General features: G+C 37.0%; 1 protein-coding gene across 4 annotated transcripts in view; it reads right to left on the reverse strand.

Annotated features, from left to right (window-relative positions):
* The window catches only part of FRMD6 (FERM domain containing 6), a 231,685-nt gene that overhangs the window by 33,545 nt on the left and 175,747 nt on the right, over positions 1-22,393 (reverse strand). For 2 of the 4 annotated variants that reach the window (XM_044231226.1, XM_044231227.1), the window contains one exon: positions 622-822. In XM_044231226.1, the coding sequence (XP_044087161.1) occupies positions 622-720 (99 nt within the window). In that variant the 5' untranslated portion in view covers positions 721-822. Of the gene's footprint in view, positions 1-621; positions 867-22,393 lie in introns of those variants that run through there. The other 2 variants (XM_044231228.1, XM_044231229.1) reach the window with 1 other exon arrangement.

The raw sequence follows: 22,393 nt of genomic DNA on the forward strand, positions 1-22,393 counted from the left end.
CGGGGTGCTGAAAATACAGCATATCTCAAGCTGGATGATGATTACACGCGTAAATACACTTGTAAAAATTCTCTGAGCTGCACACTTAAGATCCCTACACTTTGCTGTAGATATAACTCTATTCCTCAATGTCCAGGTTAACTAAGAAAGTTAACTCTGACTCAAAAACTGAAAGCCAGAGCTTAGTGCTCAAGTGCACAGCCTTTCCTGAAATTGGCTAGACTCAGGCTACTATTAATGATCAAGACGCATAGTAAGAAGCTAGCAATTACTACCATTTCATGTGTGTGTCAACTCAAAAGCATTTAAAAAGCAAACACATTATATATTAATAAGAATTTATATTTCAGTAAAAAGTTGTAAAATAGTAAGGTGTTAGTTTTTCTATAATATGGTCACCAAAATTCTGCTATCTTGCCCCCAGGTGAAAGAACATTGAAAGCAGCTGCTCTTAAGCCATAATTCAGTTTATCCTTGTATAGATAACTTAAATACCCCAGTTCTGCTCCATTACTCACAGTCGCCTTCTGTAAGGCTTTCGTCCTTCACCAGGTAGTAACTTGAATGTGGTCACCACTGCGAACAGAATATTCAAACATTTCTAAAGTTGGATCTACTTACATTTATGATGATGTTCAAAGATTCATCATTGGGGAGGAAAATACACACACTCCGGCGGTCTTGCATGACTCTGTTGTTGTGGAAGTTCAATTTGTTCATTGTGTTGTGGGCTCTCTAGTGGTCAGGGCTGGGCTCCGAGTCCTCGGCAATTCCTCTGGTTCCGAGCACTCCAAAGCCAGACTCCGCTCCTCATCACACGCCCTGCAGGAGAAGCAGCATGATGTTCCACTGCGTAGGTTTCATAGCTGTAGGAAAAGCCCCAAAGCCAGCCATAAATAATGGCAGCGAGACCGGCGAGGAGAGAGCCAGATGAGCAGCCGCACAACTGCTCCTGGCACCGGGACAGCAAGTCTCAGAGCTGGGGTTGTCTGGCTTAATAAATGAGAACTCCCTGAAATGTGTTCTGTATTTTGCCCACTATCAACTGCTTTAAAACTTTCATTCACAGTCATGAATTAAACATAAAGCCAGTGAGTGCCTCATACATTCAAAGCAGTGCTATGTGCTGCAAGGCTTGCAGAGGCAGAGAACCTGCCTTTGAGGAACTTCCAAGCTCACAGTGGGAGATAAACGAAGGCTTCCAGAAATAAACAAACACAATGACAAAACAGCCGCAACAACAAAATTCTCAATCTTGCTCTTTTTTTCCATTACAAACTCAAGTTAAATGTCTTGGCGTTTTCATTACATTCCTTCTTCAACCACTGTGGTCTGGCTTTTTTACTCCTTTGCTTCGCCAACGTGGTTCTACCAATAGGCAGTCAGGATCTCCAGACCATCAGCAGAATCTCTAGGATTCATTCAGTTGATCTCTCTCCCTTAACAAGGTTAAGCCCTACTTAAAACTTTTTTCTCCCTGAGTTTTTACGGCAGTGCTCTCTCTCTCTCTCTCCTGATCCTTTAACCTGACAACACAAACAATCCCTCTATGTACTTTACCAACCAACTAACATGTAAAAATAACAAAACTGTATATATCGACCATATTTGTATACAAAAGAACTGTGGATATCTAATCAGTTTATTAAACACATTATTTTTTTTTAGATTTTATTTATTTGTCAGACAGAGATCACAAGTAGGCAGAGAGGCAGGCAGAGAGAGAGGGGGGAGGCAGGCTCCCCGCTGAGCAGAGAACCCAATGCAGGGCTCGATCCCAGGACCCTGGGATCATGACCCAAGCTGAAGGCAGAGGCTTAACCCACTGAGTCACCCAGGCTCCCCTAAACACATTATTTTTTAACTTCTCTCAGGTTTCAATGTATACAATTTTTTTTTTTTTGCAAGTAATGAAGATTTATCTCTAATCTTCAATACTCACACCGTTTCTTTGTTTCATGTCTTATTGCACTGGCAAAACTTTGGAGAATAATTTTAAAACAATAGGGGATAATTTCTACTTTTAAATGAGTATGTCTACACTGTTTCATATATTATTGCTAATATAACACTATCCAACCAAGATATGTTAAGGCTAGTTGCCCCTCAAGCCAACAGTAATTATTTTTCTCCAACAGTATTTATATTGTCTCTTTCCAGCAGACAGAGCAGAAGAGAATTTCCATGAATACAAATTGTTTTACCAATCAGAGAGTATAACCACACAGTTTTACCAAAAAAGCTCACATAAATCAAAGCATAAATGAGATATAATCTGGTCTATTTGCTTAAGGTTAAATGTCCACCTGTTATCAGCAGGAAATGAGAAAGAATACGATCTTATTTGGCATTAGGAGTAAACATAAACTATTATTTATTCTTAAAGTATGAATAAAAATATCATCCACAAGGCAGGTATTCAAACCGAGTAAAAACAAATGCCAATCTTATATACAGTATTTCCTTATTAGAAAGGTGACCAGAAACCCCCTTAGAAGTATTCTGCTTTTCTTAAAGGATCAATAGCAATTGTTTCACATTAAGTTGTAGCCAGGACCTTACCCTATAGGATCACCGAAGTTCAGCATGGCAGTTCATCTCCAGTATGGGATGGTTAGGCCATGTTTCTCCAACCATGAATTAAGTGCACCCCAAGTCCAATCCACTTTTAGTTCAACAGTTCCAAAACACCAGTTGTAAGACTGGGGTTGGTTGCCTCAGAATCACCTGGGTATGTGTAATAAATACAGAATCCTGAGCTCCCTTACAATCTCCCAGGTAAGGGTTCAGGAATCTTAATCTTTTAAAAAAGCTCCCAGGTATTTCTGACACATAGATATAAAAACCACACTTGAATGAACAGAAGGAAGGTACTGAGCAGACTATTGGTTATAATACCTTCATAGCATATACTGGGAAAACATCATGAGGTATAGAACAAGGAATAAGCAACATATGTAAAGACATCATTGCTGTAACTGGAAAAAAAAATCCTCAATATTAAAGGCTCTGAGGAGTCCTGCAGGCAATTTTTAAAATTTGTTTAATTTACTTGGTCACTGAATACTTTCCCTCTCCTCTAAGTCCTATCTATTAAGGCCCTGTAGAATAAACTCTTAAACATACCATTTGAGAAGTATGGCTATAAAGCAATTCCCTTGTCACATCCTAAAATGACAGATTTTTTCTTATGTGCTGATCTATTCTAACACGTAGGTCTCCTCTCTATTAAAATATTTTCAAGAAGAAATTACAGGCTATCATTAAAAGCATCTTACTTAAATTCAAAATCTTAACTGATATTTATCCCAGTGTAATTCTTATTTAAATCTACAACTCAAATTGAGTTACTCCTATAATTTTCTATTCCTAATTAAACCAACTAAAGCGGGAGTATTTCTCTTGACCTACTTTTCAGAATTAAAAAAATAAACTAAGGAAAAAATATTTTCTGAGGTTTAAGATGTTTCCAGAGCTTCATTAAGATAATTTTCAAATTTCATTTGAGTACAATTTTTACTTATTTTATGATTCAAATAATGCAGTGAAAAAAAAAAGATTGGAGGGGGATTATTAAAGAAAATTTCATAAAAAGTAGAGTCTTTAAGAAGCAGTACTGCTCCTTGGCTGCCTTTTCTGCTTTGAGGATGGCAAACTAAAAAGTCCTAAAAGAGAGATAGGATGAAATTTTTACTTCATCCAGGACTGCATGAAAGCTGGTTAAAAGGTTCCAATGAAACAGTAAAATGTCTATATCTCTAATATGCTCCAGTATAAAATTTAATCATACATTTCAGACAGTTCTGGGGAAAAGAATCAGACTCAATTTATACCAATTTGAATTGCAGAAAGTAGCCTCTGAGCCACTGGCTACCTATGCTCTGTTCTCAGCTGAGTCCCAACTCAGCCCCCAGGAGAGCAAATGTCCTACTCCAGGCAGCCCTTTTCTGTCCAGGGATCTCAGGGTGGATTATTGCTTTTAGGATAGATATTTATGAAGAATACATCATGTTGTAGTGTCATATTTTCAGGCAACAACAAAACAGCTTTAATAATGATCAAATCCCCTCCTGTTATCTTTATTAATATCTAACTTGCAAATAAAATATGTTAAGCTAGAAGATTCCCCCAGTTGAATTTTAAACCCACATTTTTATAAGTCCCTCACTTCTGATAAGCCCCATTGGTTCAAAGTTACTTTGTTTGTTTTAAGAATCAGGAAGCCACCACCTGATGTGTGTACACTGAATACCAGTTTTCATTTTTTAGAAATTATAGGAATTATATAGGAATTAATTATATATACAAATATAATAACATATAATATAGGAGTATTATATAGAATATATATAAGAATATTATATAGAAATTATAGGAATTAATCTTTAAACTGGTTCATAAAAGTATGAACTTTAGTTTATGATAATGTATCAATACTGGTTATCTGTTGTGACAAATGTAGCACCCTCGTGTAAGATGTTAACAATGGGGGAAAGTGGGTACATGTGGGTTTCTACGAACTCCTGTGCTCTTCGCAAGTCCTATATATCTAAAAGTATTCTAAAATAATAAAGTATACTAACAAAAAAGAACCAGGTTGCCAGATATCTCCAACACATGATATAATCTCACTCTGAATGGAGGCAAAGGAGGATTCTCAATTCTGAGATTGTCACCCTAAAAAAAATGAACAGGTGGTACTGTGATATGATGACTTCTGTAAGGCAAGCATGGTGAGTAGCCACTTTTCAACAGTCAACAAAAACAAAAACAAGATCAAAATTTACCTTGGAAAACTGGATCACAGAGAGCCCTTTTAATTTAATTATTATACATTTAGGAAGCTCATGTCATACACACAGTACCATGATATTTATTTGCTAATAAGCAGAATACAATAGCAATAGAAGATGTGCTCATACACCTTTGAGCTCAGGATCTTGTTAGGGACATACCTCTTGCTGAGAAACTTAAGATAATGATACTGTCTTTGCTTCCCAAGAGCACGTGTATTCTGATGGGCGACTCTCATGGGAAGACATCTGACAGCATGAAATATATGAGTACTGTGGTATCATTTTTCATTTTGGAATAAATAGTATATAGCCTCTTTAGTGTCTGGTATTCGTAAAAGTGATATCCAAACACCATTGGTAACATTTTACCAATGTTGGCTTGGTTTTTTTCCCTCATTGATTTATTCATTCATTCCATGTATACACATTAAACACCTACAACATTCTAAGTGTTGTCATAGGTGCAGAGCATATAACACTGAACAAAACAAATATCCTGCTCTGATGGAGAGAGACAATAAACATATAATGTAGATGGTGATATCTACTGTGAAGAAGAATAAACCCAGTAGATGAGAGAGTTGACGGAGATAAGGTGGTAGCGTAGATGCTATTTCATACAGGGTAATCAATCAGGGGAAGCATCTTTTATAAGTTGATATTTGAGCTGGTAACAAAATTAAGAGAGGGATATCATTTCCTTCTCTCCTTCCTTCCTTCCTTCCTTCCATTGATCCATCCATCCCAGGGGAAGTGTTCCAAAAGGGAACAGTAAATGCCCAGGTTCACCTACTCTTCAGAATAAGAGCACTAATTCTAGCTAACATTTAGTACATACTTAGCATGTGCCAGGTGCTACTGTTAAGCACTTATGGTATATTAAAGAAAACTGTAGACTCTTTGCCATGCTTCCCATTAAGAGATGGGTTCTATTTCCCCTTCCCTTGAATCTGGGCTAACTCATGTTCGGTTAGAAATTCTGCATCATGGATAACTCATTTGTGTAAATGCTCTTGGTATGTTACTTCAAATCTCTACCTTTACAGTAACAGTTCAGTAGCTTGTAGTTATCCTTCTTATCTATTTCCCTAACCCAGATTTCTTTTCATCTCTGACAGCAGGCTTGCTCACTAAGTGTGGGTTGTTTCACTTACTACACAGTGCCTTTGGACAGGGAAGATCCTACAGCAGGGTTTCTTAACCTTGGCATTACTGACATTATGGGTCAAATATCCTTGTAGTGTGGGACATCTGGGGCATTGTGGGATGTTCAGCAGCATTCCTGGCCTCTACCCACTAGATGTCAGGAGAATCCCCCCACTTCCCAGTTGTGACAACCCAAAATTTCTTTGGATATTGTCGAATGCCCCTTTGGGGCAAAATCACCCACGGTTGAGAACCAACAACTGAGAGTAAGTTTCCTTAAATTCATTACTCTTCACCATCAGCTTTTTTTTTTTTTTTAAATAGAGGCATATCTTGTTTTATTGAACTTTGTTTTATTGCATTTCACAGATAATGTGTTTGGCGGGGAGGAGGGGTTATCAGTTTTGTTTTGTTTTGTTGTTTTTTTTAAACAAATTTAAGGTTTGTAGAAAGCCTGCTGGCAACATTTTCCCAATAGCATTTGCTAACTTTGTGTCTCTGTTTCATTTGGTAATCCTCATAACATTTCAACCTTTTCATTATTATTATATTTGTAATGGTGATGTGTGATCAGTGATCCTTAGTGTTACTACTGGAATTGTGTGGGGTGCCCATATAAAACAGTGAACTTAATAAATAAATGTGGGTGCTCTGACTGCTCTGCCAACTACCCATTCCCTGTCTCCCTTGCCTTCCTATTCTCTGCAAAACAATGATACTGGAATAAGAACAATTAGTAACCCTACAATGGTCTCTAAGCCTTCATGTTGAAGGAAGAGTTGCATGTCTTCTACTTAAAATCAAGAGCTAGAAAGGATTAAGTTTAGTAAGGAAGGCAATGCAAAAGCCAACACAGGCTGAAAGGTAGGCCTCTTGCACCATTTAGCCAAACTGTGAATGCAAAGGAAAAATTCTTGAAGGAATGTGCCACGTCAGTGAACAAATGCCAAGAGATAAGGAAGGCTGAAAGAGTTGAGGAAGCTACAGAAAATGTATGAAGCTAGCATGAAGTTTAAAAAAAAAAAAAAAAAGCCATCCCAATAACGTACAAGTGCAAGGTGAAGCAGCAAGTGCTGATGTAGAAGCTACAAGTTACCCAGAAGATGTAGCTCCAATAATAAATGAGGGTGCTACACTCAACAACAGATTTTCAATGTTGTGAAACAGCCTTCTGTCAGAAGATGCCATCTAAAAAATTCATAACTGGAGAGAAGTCAATGCCTGGCTTCAAAGCTTCAAAGGACAGGCTGACTCCCTTGCTAGGGGCTAATGCAGCTAGTGACTTGAAGTTGAAGCTAACACTCATTTACCAATCTGAGAATCCCAGGGCCCTTAGGAATAATGCTAGCTCTACTCTGCCTGTGCTCTGTAAATGGCACAACAAAGCCTGGACGATAGCTCATCTGTTTACAACATGGTTTACTGGATATTTTAGGTCCACTATGGAGACCTACCATTCAGGAAAAGATTCTTTTCAAAATATTACTGCTCATTGCTCGTGTACCTGGTCACCCAAGAGCTCTGATGGAGACACAGCGAGATTAATGTTGTTTTCAAGCCTGCTAACACAACATCCTTTCTGAAGCTGATGGATCAAGGAGTCATCCTGACTTTCTAGTTTTATTATTTAAGAAATACTTTCCATAAGGCTCTAGCTGCCATGGGTAGCCATTCCTCTGATGGATCTAGGCAAAATCAATTGAAAACCAACAGTCACCATTCTAGATGCCGTTAAGAACATCATGATTCATGGGAAAAGGTCAAAATATAAACATGAACAGGAGTTTGGAAGTCGTGGATTCCAACCCTCATGGATGACTTTGAGGGATTCAAGACTTCAGTGGAGGGAATAACTGCAGATGTGGTAGAAACAGTGAGAGAACCAGAGTTAAAAGTGGAGCCTGAAGACGGGACTGAATTGCTACAATCTCAAGATAAAACTTGAATCAATAAGGAGTTGCTTTTATTATAGATGAGCAAAGAAAGTGATTTCTTGAAATGTTACCTACTACTGGTGAAGAAGCTCTGAAGACTGTGGAAATGACAACAAAGTATGCAGAATACAACATAGGTTTAGATGATAAAGCAGCAGAAGGGTTTGAGTATTGAAGCCACTTGTGAAGTGAGTTCTACTGCAGGTAAAATGCTATCACACAGCATCACATGAGACAGAGAAATTGTTCATGAAAGGAAGAGTCAACTGACATGGGAAACTTCAGTACTGTCTTATTTTAAGAAATTGCCACAGCTACCCCAACCTTCAGCAACCACCACTCTGATCAGTCAGCAGTCATCACTGCACAGGCAAGACCTTCCAGCAAAAGAATTATGACCTCATAAAAAATGAGATGATGGTTAGCATTTTTTTTTTTTAGCAATATAGTATTTTGAATTAAGGTACATACTTTTTTTTAGACATAATACTATTATGTCCTTAAAAGATAACAGTATAGTGCAAATACTACCTTTGTATGCACTGGGAAACCAAAAAGTTCATTGGACTTGCTTTATTACCATATTCACTTCTCTGCCGTGATCTGAAACCAACTTGCAATGTCTTGAGGTATGCCTGTAATAGTACAACATTTACTAAACACATACTGTCCAACTAAATGTCAGCAATTGAGTCAAAACTCAGAAACCTGGCTTGAATCTTGAAGTCAACTTTTTCAACTTTTTGAATGTCTTACTAGCCTCTGGCTTCAGAGGCCGCTTTGATGTTTAGCATTCTTGAAACTTAAATTTTTAATGGAGTGTACTGCCAAACTTCTCACATAAGTACACTTCCATTATTACCAGGTACTTACCAGGTACCAGTAACCTAATCTCTGAGCTGTAAAATATGTAATTTTGGCCTTCTAGAACTATTAAAAAGGTGAAACTGAGATAATGAATATAAAGTATTAGGTATCAGGTTACTGGGTGGATTGAAACAACAGTCATGTGCTGCCAGGTCATAAAAAGGCACATCTACAACTGATCAGCAAAAATACATATCACCTAGAGATCTGGAATTCAGAGCCAGATACAACAAGTCGGCTGAACTTTGGGGTGGGGAAGGTTAAGTGTAATGTTGATTATAAATGGGGCAGTTACATTATCCTAGGTGGTGACTCCTTTGAAATTTTATGATTGAAAAAGAGAAAGTGTATATGAATGCATAGGTTCCAATATGCTGGTTGACCAAAAGATGCAATGTCGAAGACATCTGTGTAATTCTCTTTGGCATCTTCTTTCCACCAGGAGTGCCCCCTCTCCAATCCCACATGTTTCCAGTGGGGCTATCAATCAGTGTATTCTCTACTTTGGAAGGGTGAAGAGATGACATAGGGTATGAATGTGACCAAAGCTGGCCAAACGGGGTTCCCCATTCTCCAGTCCCAGTGCTTGGTCTGAAGGGTGAATGTATAACCCAAGTGAAGCCAGAATTCTTCCATGAAATTTGTTATACAAATGCTGGGTTGGAGAGAGCTACTCCTCTCCTTGGACAAAGGATAACACTCTCTTGGATGAATAGTCATCATTAGCAAAGAAGACCTGGAAGGCCAAAAAAAAAAAAAAAAAACAAACAAACTGAGTAACTGAAAAGTTTAGGTGGTTGAGTTGCAGTTCTGACACCACTATTCTGGATGAGTAGAACACACAGCAATTTGAGAAGGGATCAGTTTACAGTACAGTCGTAGCAATTTTAGTAAAAGCATTTATTTTATTTTATTTTTTTTAGTAAAAATATATTTAATTTGGGGTCTATTATACAAATGTGGCAAGGAGAAAATCTGCTAACTACCAAACGCAATCTAGTACATGCTATAACCTGACTCTAGCATTTTTACACTACACACTATAAGTGCCTATGTATGTTTCTTGAAATGCAGCTGTGATATAGTTAGCATATGTAAAGTAGTATGCAAATATACGTATTTTATCTATGTGAGTATATTTATAAATTTTACATATATGACATGTGCATGCAAGCACCTACATATAATACAAATAATAACTACACTTGAAATGCAGTTACTGAATCAAGAGAAATGTTAAGTTTGGAAAGTGGGAACATAGTGAGAGGCAATATAATGTGTGGCTTAAGAGCCTGGATTCAGACTGCCTGGATCTGGATCCAAGCTGAAAGGCCTGGAACCTGGGTGTCCTTGGGCAAGGCTCTGTATTTCTTTGTGTCCATTTTTCTCACCTCTGAAATCAAACTGTTGTGAAGAGTATTAAATTAGCTACTCTTTACTACCAAGTAGCATTATTGATGTTGTTATAGAAAGTAAGGGGAAGAACTGCTATTTGGTAGTGGTATGGTGGTTAAATCAATCTATTCTGTCAATCATCTCTTGAGTTCTAAAAGAAATATTACTTTTCTTTTGTTTGTAGCTAATAGATTATTTTGTTTCTCTATTTATTAATGAGATTTGCTACAGGCACCTTGGAGCTGGGAATGGCAAAGCACCTTCCAATCAAAATGGATTTGAATTGGTGCCAACTAATGCTTATCATACTCTAAGGAATAAAATTATGTTGCTGGTCCTACAAATGTTTGTGCCCTTTGACCCAATAGTCTGACTTCTGGGGAATGTATAAAAAGGAAATAATTCAACCAAAGTACATCATTTTTTTGGTAAATATAAATTAAAACTACAGTAAGATAATCAACAACACAAGAAACAACAGGTGTTGGTGAGGATGTGGAGAAAGGGAAAGCCCTCTTGCACTGTTGGTGAGAATGCAAACTAGCGCAGCCATTCCGGAAAACATCATGAAGGTTCCTCAAAATGTAAAAAACAGAACTACACTAAATGATGTAGTAATAGCACTACTGGGTATCTACCCCCAAAACACAAAAACACTAATCCAAAGGGATACATGCACTCCTCTGCTTATCACAGCATTATTTACAGTAGTCAAGAAATGGAAGTAGAGTCAGCAACCACTAATAGATGAATGGATAAAGAAGATATGGTATAAATATACAATGGAATATAATTCAGCCATAAAAAGAAAGAAATCTTGCCATTTGCAATGACAGGCAACCTAATGAATGGGAGAAGATATCTGCAAATGATGTATTCAATAAGGGACTAATATCATATACAAAAAATTTACAAAACTCACCACCAAAAAACCCCAAATAACCCAATAAAAATATGGGCAGAGGGCCTGAATAGATATTTTCCCAAAGAAGACATAGAGTGATGCTCAACACCACTAATTATCAGAGAAATACAAATCAAAACCATAGTGAGCTATCACCTTACACCTGCCAGAATGGGTAAAATCAGAAAGACAAGTGTTGGCAATGAGTGGAGAAAAAGGAATTCCCATGCGCTGTTGGTGGGAATGCAAACTAGTACAGCCAACAGTGGAAAAGAGTATGGAGGTTCCTCAAGAAATTAAAAATAGAATTACCATATGGCCCACTAATTCCACTACTAGGTATTTACCCAAAGAAAAAAAAAATTAATTCAGAAAGATATATGCACCCCTATGCTTATTGCAACATTATTTACAACTACCAAGATATGGAAGCAACCCAAGTGTCCATCAATAAGATGAATGGATAAAGAAGATGTGGTTCATATAGATACAATGGAATGTCACTCAGCCACAGAGAAAGACGAGATCTTGCCATTTGAAAAAAAAAAAAAAATGGATGGACCTAGAGAGTATTACACTAAGTGAAGTCAGACAGAGAAAGACAAATACCATATGAATTCACTTGTATGTAGAATCTAAGAAACAAAACAAACAAAAAGCAGAAAGAGATCCAAAAATACAAAGAAGGTGGTTGCTAGAGGAAAGGGAGGTGGGGGTCTAGGCAAAATGGGTGAAGAGAGTGGGGGATACAGGCTGCTAGTTATGGAATAAAGAGGTCATGGGTATTAAAAGTACAACATAAGGAGCATTCAAGGACACTGTAATAGCATTATATAGTGACAGATGACAGCTACACTTGAGGTGAGCATAACATAATACAGAACCTTGTTAAACCACTATGTTGTACACCTGAAACTAATGTATACTTTGTGTCAACCATACTTTAACTTAAAAAAAGGCAATGAGAACTTTACAATTATTTTTAATATTTCAAATATGCTGATAAAACTGGTACAGTATATTAAAAAAAGAAAACCTGACACGTTTATCCTTGGTAATATTTCAAGGAAAACTGAGAGTGTTCACTTAAGCAATTTTAATACCGTTTTTCAAGTGCTTATTTTGATAACAGTTTTACGTGCCTGATTTAAAAAATGAAAACAATTTATTTTAATAGACAATCTTTTCAAACATGAGGGCCGAGGAAGATGGGGGAGAAGAAGGACAGCAAAAGTGAACCTCGGTGGTCAGAAGGTTGGGATTTCGTTGCTATACATACACTTAAAAAAAAAAAAAACAACAAAGCTTAGTGAAAAACAAAAACAAAAACAAACAAACAAAATCCTTCCTTCTGTCTAGTCTATCCTTCTAGTGCCTTTCTCCTCCACCGTACATATTCACTGTATTCTCACCTGGATTTCTAGATGTTCTGTCTTGTCTCACTCTTGAAGTCGGCCATCGCCCCAAATGCTGCCAGGGTAACCCCGTTACACTGCACACCCATCTCTCACATCCCGGCTCACACAGTTTTTCATGCTACAGCACTTCCATGGGAAAACACCTCAACTCTAAGGCAGAATCTTTCACCCTCGGCTTCCAGCCAGCCTCTGTGTGGCCTTCTCTAACTCAGGTCTTAACATTTACTACAATTGTTTTCCTCGAAGTCCTCTGAGCCAGTCTTGCTCTCATATGTCTGTGCTTGACTGTGTTGTTCCCTCTGCCTAGATATCCTTCCTTGCAGATTATCCATCCATCTTCAAAAGAATAAAAACAAAATATCTTCTTTCTCCCCCCAGAATTCACGATACTTGTCTGGGAAGCATGCTTCCACATAGGTAGGCAATAGAGGGTCATTTCCCTTGTGCTCCTATCACCCTCTGTAGTTTTCTCCCCACGGAGAACTGGAATCTCCTCCAGGACAGGATCCATCAGCATCTAATGTCTCTAATGTCTGAAGTAGTACTGGGTCTGTAATAGGCACACAGTAGGATGTGAGGAGTAAATTATTTATCAAATCACCACACATGCAAATTCTCTAGCAATTAAGATTAAAACTATGAGGACGCCTAGTCAGTTAAGTATCTGCCTTCAACTCAGGTCATGATTTCAGGGTCCTGGGATCAAGTTCTGCATCAGGCTCCTTACTCACTGGGGAGCTTGCTTATTCCTCTGCCTGCCACTACCTCTGCTTGTGTTTTCTCTCTCTCTCTCTCTGTGTCTCTCTGACAAATAAATAAGTTGTTTAAAAAAAAAAGATTAAAATTATATTTTTAAAGAAGCACTCTCCTGTCCCCACTCCAGAAATGGGAGTCAGTATTGGTCACAGCTTCTTAAATATTTTCTGCATGTTAATTACAGGGGAAAGGTGCATATTGTTCCTTGTCTTTAAATGTAGAAGACAAACATGAAAAAACACTAATCTCCAAATTGTCAACAAAAATACACTTTCTAGGAAAGTTTCCCTATGTATCAAGTTAAGCCAGCTTTGTTCTTTTTGTTGGTTGTCTATCTTATATCTCCCCTCATCTCCCAGCTTATGCCTATCTAACATCTCCCCTCATCTCCCAGCTTATGTGAAAGCAAATATATAAAAAGATACATTGGGGGCGCCTGGGTGGCTCAGTGAGTTAAGTTAAGCCTCTGCCTTCGGCTCCGGTCATGATCTCAGGGTCCTAGAATCGAGCCCTGCATCGGGCTCTCTCCCCAGCAGGGAGCCAGGTGCCCCCCGCCAACCCCACTCTCTGCCTGCCTCTCTGCCTACTTGTGATCTCTCTCTCTGTCCAATAAATAAATAAAATCTTTAAAAAAAAAAGATATATTGGTTGGGAGGCATTAAATCACAAGTGCCAAAATTATCCAACTCAAACTTGAACTCTGTTAGTCAAATTATCTGGTTTGACTATTAGTGAGCTATTTTGTAGCTATATGACCTTGGTCAAGTCCTATCACCTCTCTACATCTCTGCTTCCATGTCTGTAAAATGGAAATAACAACAGCATCTACTTTAAAGGATGACATAAGGCATACAGTAGAAATTACAGAAATCTTAACTAATAGTAAACTAGTTAAATACTATAAGGGAAATTTATAAAAACCAAAGTAACTTGAAAACTACAAGTAGGCTAAAAGGGTTTGTGGGTAATTTGATGTAGTTTGAGATGTCATGCAAAATCTAGTTTCTTCCTGTTAACTTGGAACCACTGTGTTTTAAGGCTTGCATCTCTCAGAGTGATCAAATAAACCAGAATGAGGAAGTAAACAAGAGTAATGATATTCGGCCGAACTGGATGTCTTAGGTCACCAGCACCCCCATCATGGGGCAGGGACAAGGAATAGTTAGCCTAGTTGAGGTCACGTGAGGCCCACCTCTAGAACTAGAGAAAGGATCAACTTCCCCTGAACTACATGGATATCAAAAAATCTGAGTACCTTTGGGAAGCTGAGAAATGAGGGGAGATGTTAGATAGAGAAAACAAAAAGAACAAAGGCAATGGTAAAATTCATGAATTTTCAACCAGATAAACTTTAGTATTTCATAGCCATCTGTATTCAGAAGTCATATCAGGTTTAGCAACCAGGCACAAAAATTCCTTTCAACCAAGATGAATTTCTAGCATGACATCGCCAACAAAAAGTGCTGTTCTCACGGAAAATCCTCCAACTTAGAAGCATCTGCTTCTAATTTCCACAATGAAATCTTTGATTCCTTCATTCATGGGACTTACACACAATTCCCTCTGACACTGGAACTGCAGCTTTCTAGATAATGATTTTGCTAATAATTCTCATTATGTGGTAGTAATATAGAAATTCTAATATCACATAGGAATTTTAACATTAACTTTACTTATTTTTTTCCCCTGAAATACTCTTTTTTTCCTAGAAGAGTATAATGCTTTTAAGGAAGATTGAATAAAGCATTTGGGAAGTTGCTAACTTTATTTTAACACTGCAGAAGGATTTTCTAGATTATTAACAACAACAAGATAAATGTAAAAACTGGAAAGGCAAAGGCCCATTAATAGTAGAAGAAATAAAACATGGTATGTGAAACAATTCAATGAACATTAATGATCCACAGCCATACGATGATAACAGCTATGAATCTCAGACAGTTAGCAAAAAAAAGTTATAGAAGAATATATACAATTCCTTCCTATGAATACAAAGTTCAAAAACAGGTGACTAGGGGTGTCTGGGTGGCTCAGTGGTTTAAAGCCTCTGCCTTTGGCTCAGGTCATGATCCTAGGGTCCTGGGATCAAGCCCGCATCTGGCTCTCTGCTCAGCAGGGAGTCTGCTCCTCCGCACCCCGCCTGCCTCTCTGCCTACTTGTGTTCTCTGACAAATAAATAAATGAAATCTTTAAAAAAAAAAAAAAGTCACTAACCAATAAATCATTCAGAATTACATAATATATATTAGTAAGACAATAAAGAAAGGCAATGTAATGATTAACCTCAAAAGGGTGCTGGATGGGATAGTCTGGGAATAGCAAATGTCTTCAGAAAGGGACGGGAGCTACAAAGGAGCTAGAGGAATATTACTTTTCTTATGCTTGGTAGTGGATACAATGATGTTGATTACTATTATTGTTTAAAATGTACATATATTGGGGTGTGTGGGTGGCTCAGTTGGTTAAGCATCTGCCTTCAGCTTAGATTGTGATCCCAGGGTCCTGGGACTGAGCCAGATCAGGCTCCCTGCTCAGCAGAGATCCTGCTTTTCCCTCTCCTTCTGCCTGCTGCTCTGCCTACTTATGTTCTCTCTAGCTCTCTCAAATAAATCTTTATTTAAAAAAAATAGAAAACATAAAAAGTAGACATTATAGGCACTTTTCTGTATATTTCATAATTAAAAAATAAAATTTATCAGAGATGTTGCTGAAAATGCTGTGAATACATACTGGTGATTAGACTTGAAAAGATACATAAGGTAGGACAAGTATGCAATCCTGTTATAATAGCCCGCATTTTTAACATAAAATACATCCATTGAGGATCCTATACAAACACTTAGACAACAGCAAACCAAAGTAATCTTTGTAAAATATTATTGTGCTTACTACACAATTGTTTGCATGGCCCAGAAATAGGGAAAAGCCTTAGATATTCTAGTGTTGTTAATGAATCCCTATAGGAGTATTTACAATCTGGTAGTATGCATACATATGTTTTAATTTCTGGGATTCTATCTACTACTAAGTAGAAAAATAATGCAACAAAATAACCACCAAATGAAAACTTCACCACTCTATCTGATTTTAGAGATGATCTCTTCCAACTCCATAATTTTATTGGTAATGAAGCTGATGCTGTGAGACATTGACCTGCCAAGTTAATACCAGTTAGTCTTAGGTACTTTTCTTTTCAGGATTTTTGTTCTCTAAAGTGTGTCCAAAAGCTCCCATGAGTTGGGGACAATTTAATCTAGTCTCTTCACAAAGTTCATTTTTTATATAAAGTTAAGAAACATGCTAAAATGACTTACTAAAGTGCAAATATGCAAATGCTAATAAAGTTGCAGAATTATATGCAAAATAGTTTATGAAGCCAGAAAAAGAGTGTGAGATGTTAGGAATCCAAATTTTACCCTTTTATGGGCTGCAATTATTTTGTTAACCAGACACACCTGAAAGCAGCATTTGCAGCAGGACACACCCTCATGCATGTACACATACTATGCACCTGCCGTATGTGTGGAATGGTGTGAAGTAAAACTATCAGGTCCAGGTTCTCTTTATGGTAGAAAAAGATCAAAATCACAACCTACAGACTTCAAAGTAAAAGATTCTTCTGGACATTCTAACAAGGCTTTGTACTGCTACAAAAGGTCTTCTTAACACCCCACTGCGGGTTTGGCAGTGAATAAGTAAGTTAGAGACAAAGTTGTCACATAATCTTATAAATACATCTGAAAATATTGTCAGAGAAAACAATGATTCTTTTTAATCATAAAAAAAAAGGCTGAAATTCTTGATTTACAGTTTTAAAAGCTCTTACTTAAGAAAACTGATAAGAATGTTTATTTTATATAGGGCTTCCCTGTTACTTCTGGCTACCCCATTACCCAGAAGCACCATCCAATCATTAGCCAATCTACTCTAAGAAGACTGAGGTGATTTGTGTTATTCTGGAGAAACATAAATCCAAGACTGTGAAGGCGGCCGTAGGGAACTAGGGAGAAGAGGCTGCATCCCTTAGGTCTCCCCCAAGATAATCTTCAGTCAGAAGCTGGCTCTCTTCTACCTGTCATCCAGCATTAAATTCCCTTAGCTTACTTTTAGAAGGTAACTACCATAAATATGGCAGTTCCATCAAGTGTGAAATCTCATTTCCAAGTAGTATTTACCTATATAGTAATATTCCATTTCCCTTATACCAACTCACAGGCCTTGTTTCTAGAACTCTTCTCAACTGGGGTTTTGAAATAAGATTAAAAAAACCCAAAGCCAACTCAATTAATAGCCGTATATTCTGAAGAGAGTAGAAGTAGAAGCCATTTGTCAGTGAACCTCTGGGCTCCCAGGTGTATCAAGTTTACACGGTCAATGGTGTGTCACTGAATAGCCCAGTCAAGTTGTCTCCATTTGACCTAGCTGCTCATTTTTTTCTGGCTCTGTGATGTGCATCCCCCTGGTGCACTGCCAAAAGACAACATTCCTTCTTACAGTAATCATCCGCTAATACTTTGAGAGAGACTTAAAAGTCTGGTTTTTAAAGGGTGTGGAGGAAGGAAATCAGAATTACACTTTACCCTACAATGACAGGGTTAATCTCCATGAAAAATGGAACCATAACTCAACCTCGAACTTAAAGACAAACAATGCAAACAAACAAAAAACAGAAACCAACCTATGTCTGGTCAGCACTTGCATGCTTTTTCTATATGGCTCTCATCATTCTGAAAAGGAAATGAGTCCTGAGGTTGAACTATATAGACTCTGATCCTGAAAAAACCAGATGAGCAGCTATTCCGAAGTCAACCATTCCTCAAGGCAGGATCACTGCCCAATACCAATGGTGCATCACTGTCATCTTACTGCCTTAATCATATCCAAGAAAATGTTGTATAATGCCAACAGATGCCTTGGAATCTTATCATCTCAGATCCAGGGGCAAAACTATTCAAGTGTTCACAAAATACTCATTAACAGAAGAGTGCCTATTTTCCTTCATGATCCTCATATTTGGAAAAGTGAATTAAGAAAACATGGTGTTAGCACTAATCATGGGCTATCCAGGGAAAGCTGGATGAAAAATTTTTTTCAGATAAGAGTTAGAAAGTTGTAAATTATATACTGGTAACTTTGATATCGTTCTTAATAATGAAGAGCCAAGTCCTGAAATTCCCTCTAAAGAGTCTTTCAAAAATATCTTCCAATTGCATTAATTTGTTAGAATTTGGAAATTACACGCTCTAAGAGTAGAAGTAATAACAGTTTATGAGAAATCTATAGCTAAAATGTACTTAATAGTGAAAGACTGAATGGTTTTCCCCTAGGATGGGAACAAAACAAGTAAGTCTGCTCTTACTACTCATATTCAAAGTTGGAAGGCTTACAATCTAATTTTCAGATTTACTATAAAGAATATACACATTAATCAAAGCAGCATAATATTGGCCTAAAGAGATATTGGTCAATGGAATGAGAGTCCAGAAATAGAGGCATCCTAAAAAGTCATATGATTTTTGGTAAAGGTGCTAAGGTAATTTAGTGAAGGAATAAACTTTTTTTTTTTTTTAAAGATTTTATTTATTTATTTAACAGATAGATCACAAGTAGGCAGAAAGGCAAGGCAGAGAGAGGATGGGAAGCAGGCTCCCTGCTGAGCAGAGAGCCCAATGTAGGGCTTGATCCCAGGACCCTGGGATCATGACCTGAGTCCAAGGTAGAGGCTTTAACCCACTGAGCCACCAAGGCGCCCCGGGAATTAACTTTTTTTTTTAACAAAAAAAGACCTAGAGGATAATAATGCTAAATGAAATAAGTCAGATGGAGGAAGACAAAACTGTATGATTTCACCCGTACAGAATTTCATTCATATGGAATTTAAGAAACAAAGGAACCAGACTTTTAAATACAGAAAACAAAGTTGTACTTGCCAGAGGGGAGGTGGGTGGGGGAATGGGTGAAATACATAAAGGGGATTAAGAGCGCACTTATCTTGATGAGCACTGAGAAACAGAATTGTTGTATCATTATATCATACACCTGAAACTAATATAACACTGTATGTTAACTATACTTGCATAAAAATTAAAAAAATATAAATGCATTGACGGGTGTGCCTCAGATTAAAAAAAAATTTACACACGAACCTTCATTCATAATGAAGTTCCATTCCCTACTAGAAACAATCTATTATCTATTATCTGTTATCTATTAATAACGAGAATGAATAAACAAATTGTGACAAGTGAATATTACCCAATAATAAAAAAGAACTATAGATATATGCAGCAAAATGAATTTTAAAAAACATTATTATGCTAAGTGACACAAACCAGATACAAAAGCAAGCCACAAAATCTGTAAGTCAGATGATTCAACTTACAAGAAATTCTATAAAAGATGAAACTAAAACCCAGCAATTGTTGTGGATAATGAGGGTGAGGGAGAAAGGAGGAAAAAAAAGAAGTGGTGGAAAAAAAAGAGGACCAACTAAAAGGGGGTGAGTAGAAAACTTTTGGCACGACAAAATGTTCTGTATCTTAATTGTGACATTAGTTATGTGATATATACATTTCTCAAAAGTGACCAAATTATCTACTTAAAATGTGTGAACTTTATCTTTACTGTATGTAATTTATATCATTAAAAAGCTGATTTTTAGCGGCGTCTGGGTGGCTCAGGGGGTTAAGACTCTGCCTTCTGTTCGGGTCATCATCTCAGGGTCCTGGGATCAAGCCCCACATTGGGCTCTCTGCACAGCGGGGAGCCTGCTTCCCTCTCTCTTTGTCTGCCTCTGTCTACTTATAATCTCTCTCTCTGTTGAATAAATAAATAAAATCTATAATAAAAAAAGGCTGATTTTTAAAAATTTCATGAATCTACATGTTCATTAAAGTGCCATGTTTGTTAAGTAATACCACATTACCTCAAACCCCTGCTGCATGACACAGGGTATGAACAAAAGTGGTATCATATGGTATTAGCTAACCTGGCTAAACCCATGGCTTCAGAAAGTTTAACCAGACCTTAAAAATTAAAACATAGGCTTCATGTGACTTGGAAAAAGAGTATAATTTTAAATGTTTTACTAAGTAAAAACAGAGGTCGGCCTTTTAGGTATACCAACGGTATCACCTAGTAAGAGTTTTGGAGAGATCAAAGAAAACTTCTTGTTAAACAAAAGCTGCACAGCAGAGTTTTAAACAGGTTGCATTTCATTTGTCACCTGGGTAAGTGTTCACTTGTTTGTCCGTCCCCCCTCATCATCCAGTCTCTAACTTCCAGAGGATAGGTGCATGCCTTGTGCATCACGGAATTTCCAACAAAATGCTTGGCATATAAACGGATAGCTGAATGACAGAAAGAATTGCAGATGTTCTCATGCTAAATTTGGGTTCATTTGCAAAGTCCACATGTAAGTTAAACTTCCTACAGAAAAGCCTGTGGTATGTGTCCATAAAACATCAGCACTTAAAGATTACAATGTTCTAAAGATAAATCAAGCAAAATGTATTTAGTGTTTCACCTTTAAGTGTACAACGTGCAATCATTTCAAAACATCTTTATTCTAATTTTCCTGTACTAACCAATCCTACAAATTACTAGAAATTTTTTTCAAGGTAACAGCTGCTCTGAACAAAGGATTAATAGTGTAAAATTTTATGTACACTTGCTATCTTCTAATAAAATCCAATGATCATGAATTCCATGCCATGTTAAATGCATTATCACAGGAAGTGCAGTATGTTTGAAAAAACTACCCTATCTAGTTTGGCCTGACACAAAAATTCTCTATGGCAAAATCAATAAGCTACTTAAGGAACACAAGTTGATTTTGTATCTGGCAGAAACTGAAATTGACTTAAAAAGGTACTGAAAAAAGAAAAGAAATCAAAATGTCACACCTTTTTTTGCAAATACTCTAGAAATGTTTTATCAACAGGATGACTGTGACTGGTAGCAGAGGAAAAAAGCACAGGCGACAGCGTTAGAAACAGAGGACCATGTTCTGGTTTTGTCACAAACTGTATCAGGTAAAGCTGTCAAATCATACAAATTATTTAACCTCCTCATCTGTAAAATAAGGGGACTACTACTCTGAAGATCAAAGTAATAAAAACTATGGTAAAAATTCCTTTTAAAACTACAAAATGTCACATATTTATGATATAATTATGATAATGCCAGACTATCTAGTTGAAGGAAATACATGCTCACCTTCAATTTTTAGGAAAGAGGTAACATATGTGACTCATGGTTCTTACTCTGATGAATACTCTGCATCCTTGCCCTACAGTATGTGTCCATGTACACACATACAACATCTGTGCTTCATCTGAGAGTGTCATAGTCTCCTTCTCATGACCTGAAGCCCAGGGTAAACACTGTAGCACTTTCTACACTCTTCTTTCTCTTGTCGCTACCTACTATCATAGTACATGACCATCCAGTTAACTATCTAAGACCCTGAGATGACAGGGTATCATGTTTACAAAGCACCTACAAATACACTGTTTTATCTTAGTAGTATCTTCCCTTATCTAACAACACTTTAAGATCTGGGACTTCTCAAAATCAGATGTAATTCAACTTCTGAATAGTCATCTATTATAATATCAAAATCCAACGATAGAACTCTCAATCATACCATATGGCTATATTTCTATCTGCATTTAGGTAGAAAAACCTCATTAATTAACCTACATATATCATTCTGAAGACCTATTATTTTATTTTACATTTCGGCATCTCAGAGAATTGAAAGAACACCATTTGGAATTATTCTTACAATTACATAATTATTCCCATAACCAAACATTAAAATATATATATATATATTATTTTTTAATTACCAGAGGAAGCGAATCAATGACATCTTCATTTGTTTCTTTGAAGAAAATGTTCTATTGTATAGCTATATTCTATGGGTAATCAAAACACAATCTTTACAATTTTTGAAAACTTAAAATTTATATTTTTCAATGCTACATTAAATCTAACTACATATTACTATTATGAAAGTTATATTTTATTCATATATCAGACTTGGAAATATATTATATGGATTTTCATAAACATAGTTTATAGTTTGTGTTATGAGTCAACTGCTCCTGGCCTGTGGAAGGTTCAAAGTCATAAAGACACAAAATAACTACCATTATCATCTCACTCCTAGGC

Source organism: Neovison vison, chromosome 13 (assembly GCF_020171115.1).
Source record: "Neovison vison isolate M4711 chromosome 13, ASM_NN_V1, whole genome shotgun sequence".
Lineage (NCBI taxonomy): Eukaryota > Metazoa > Chordata > Mammalia > Carnivora > Mustelidae > Neogale > Neogale vison.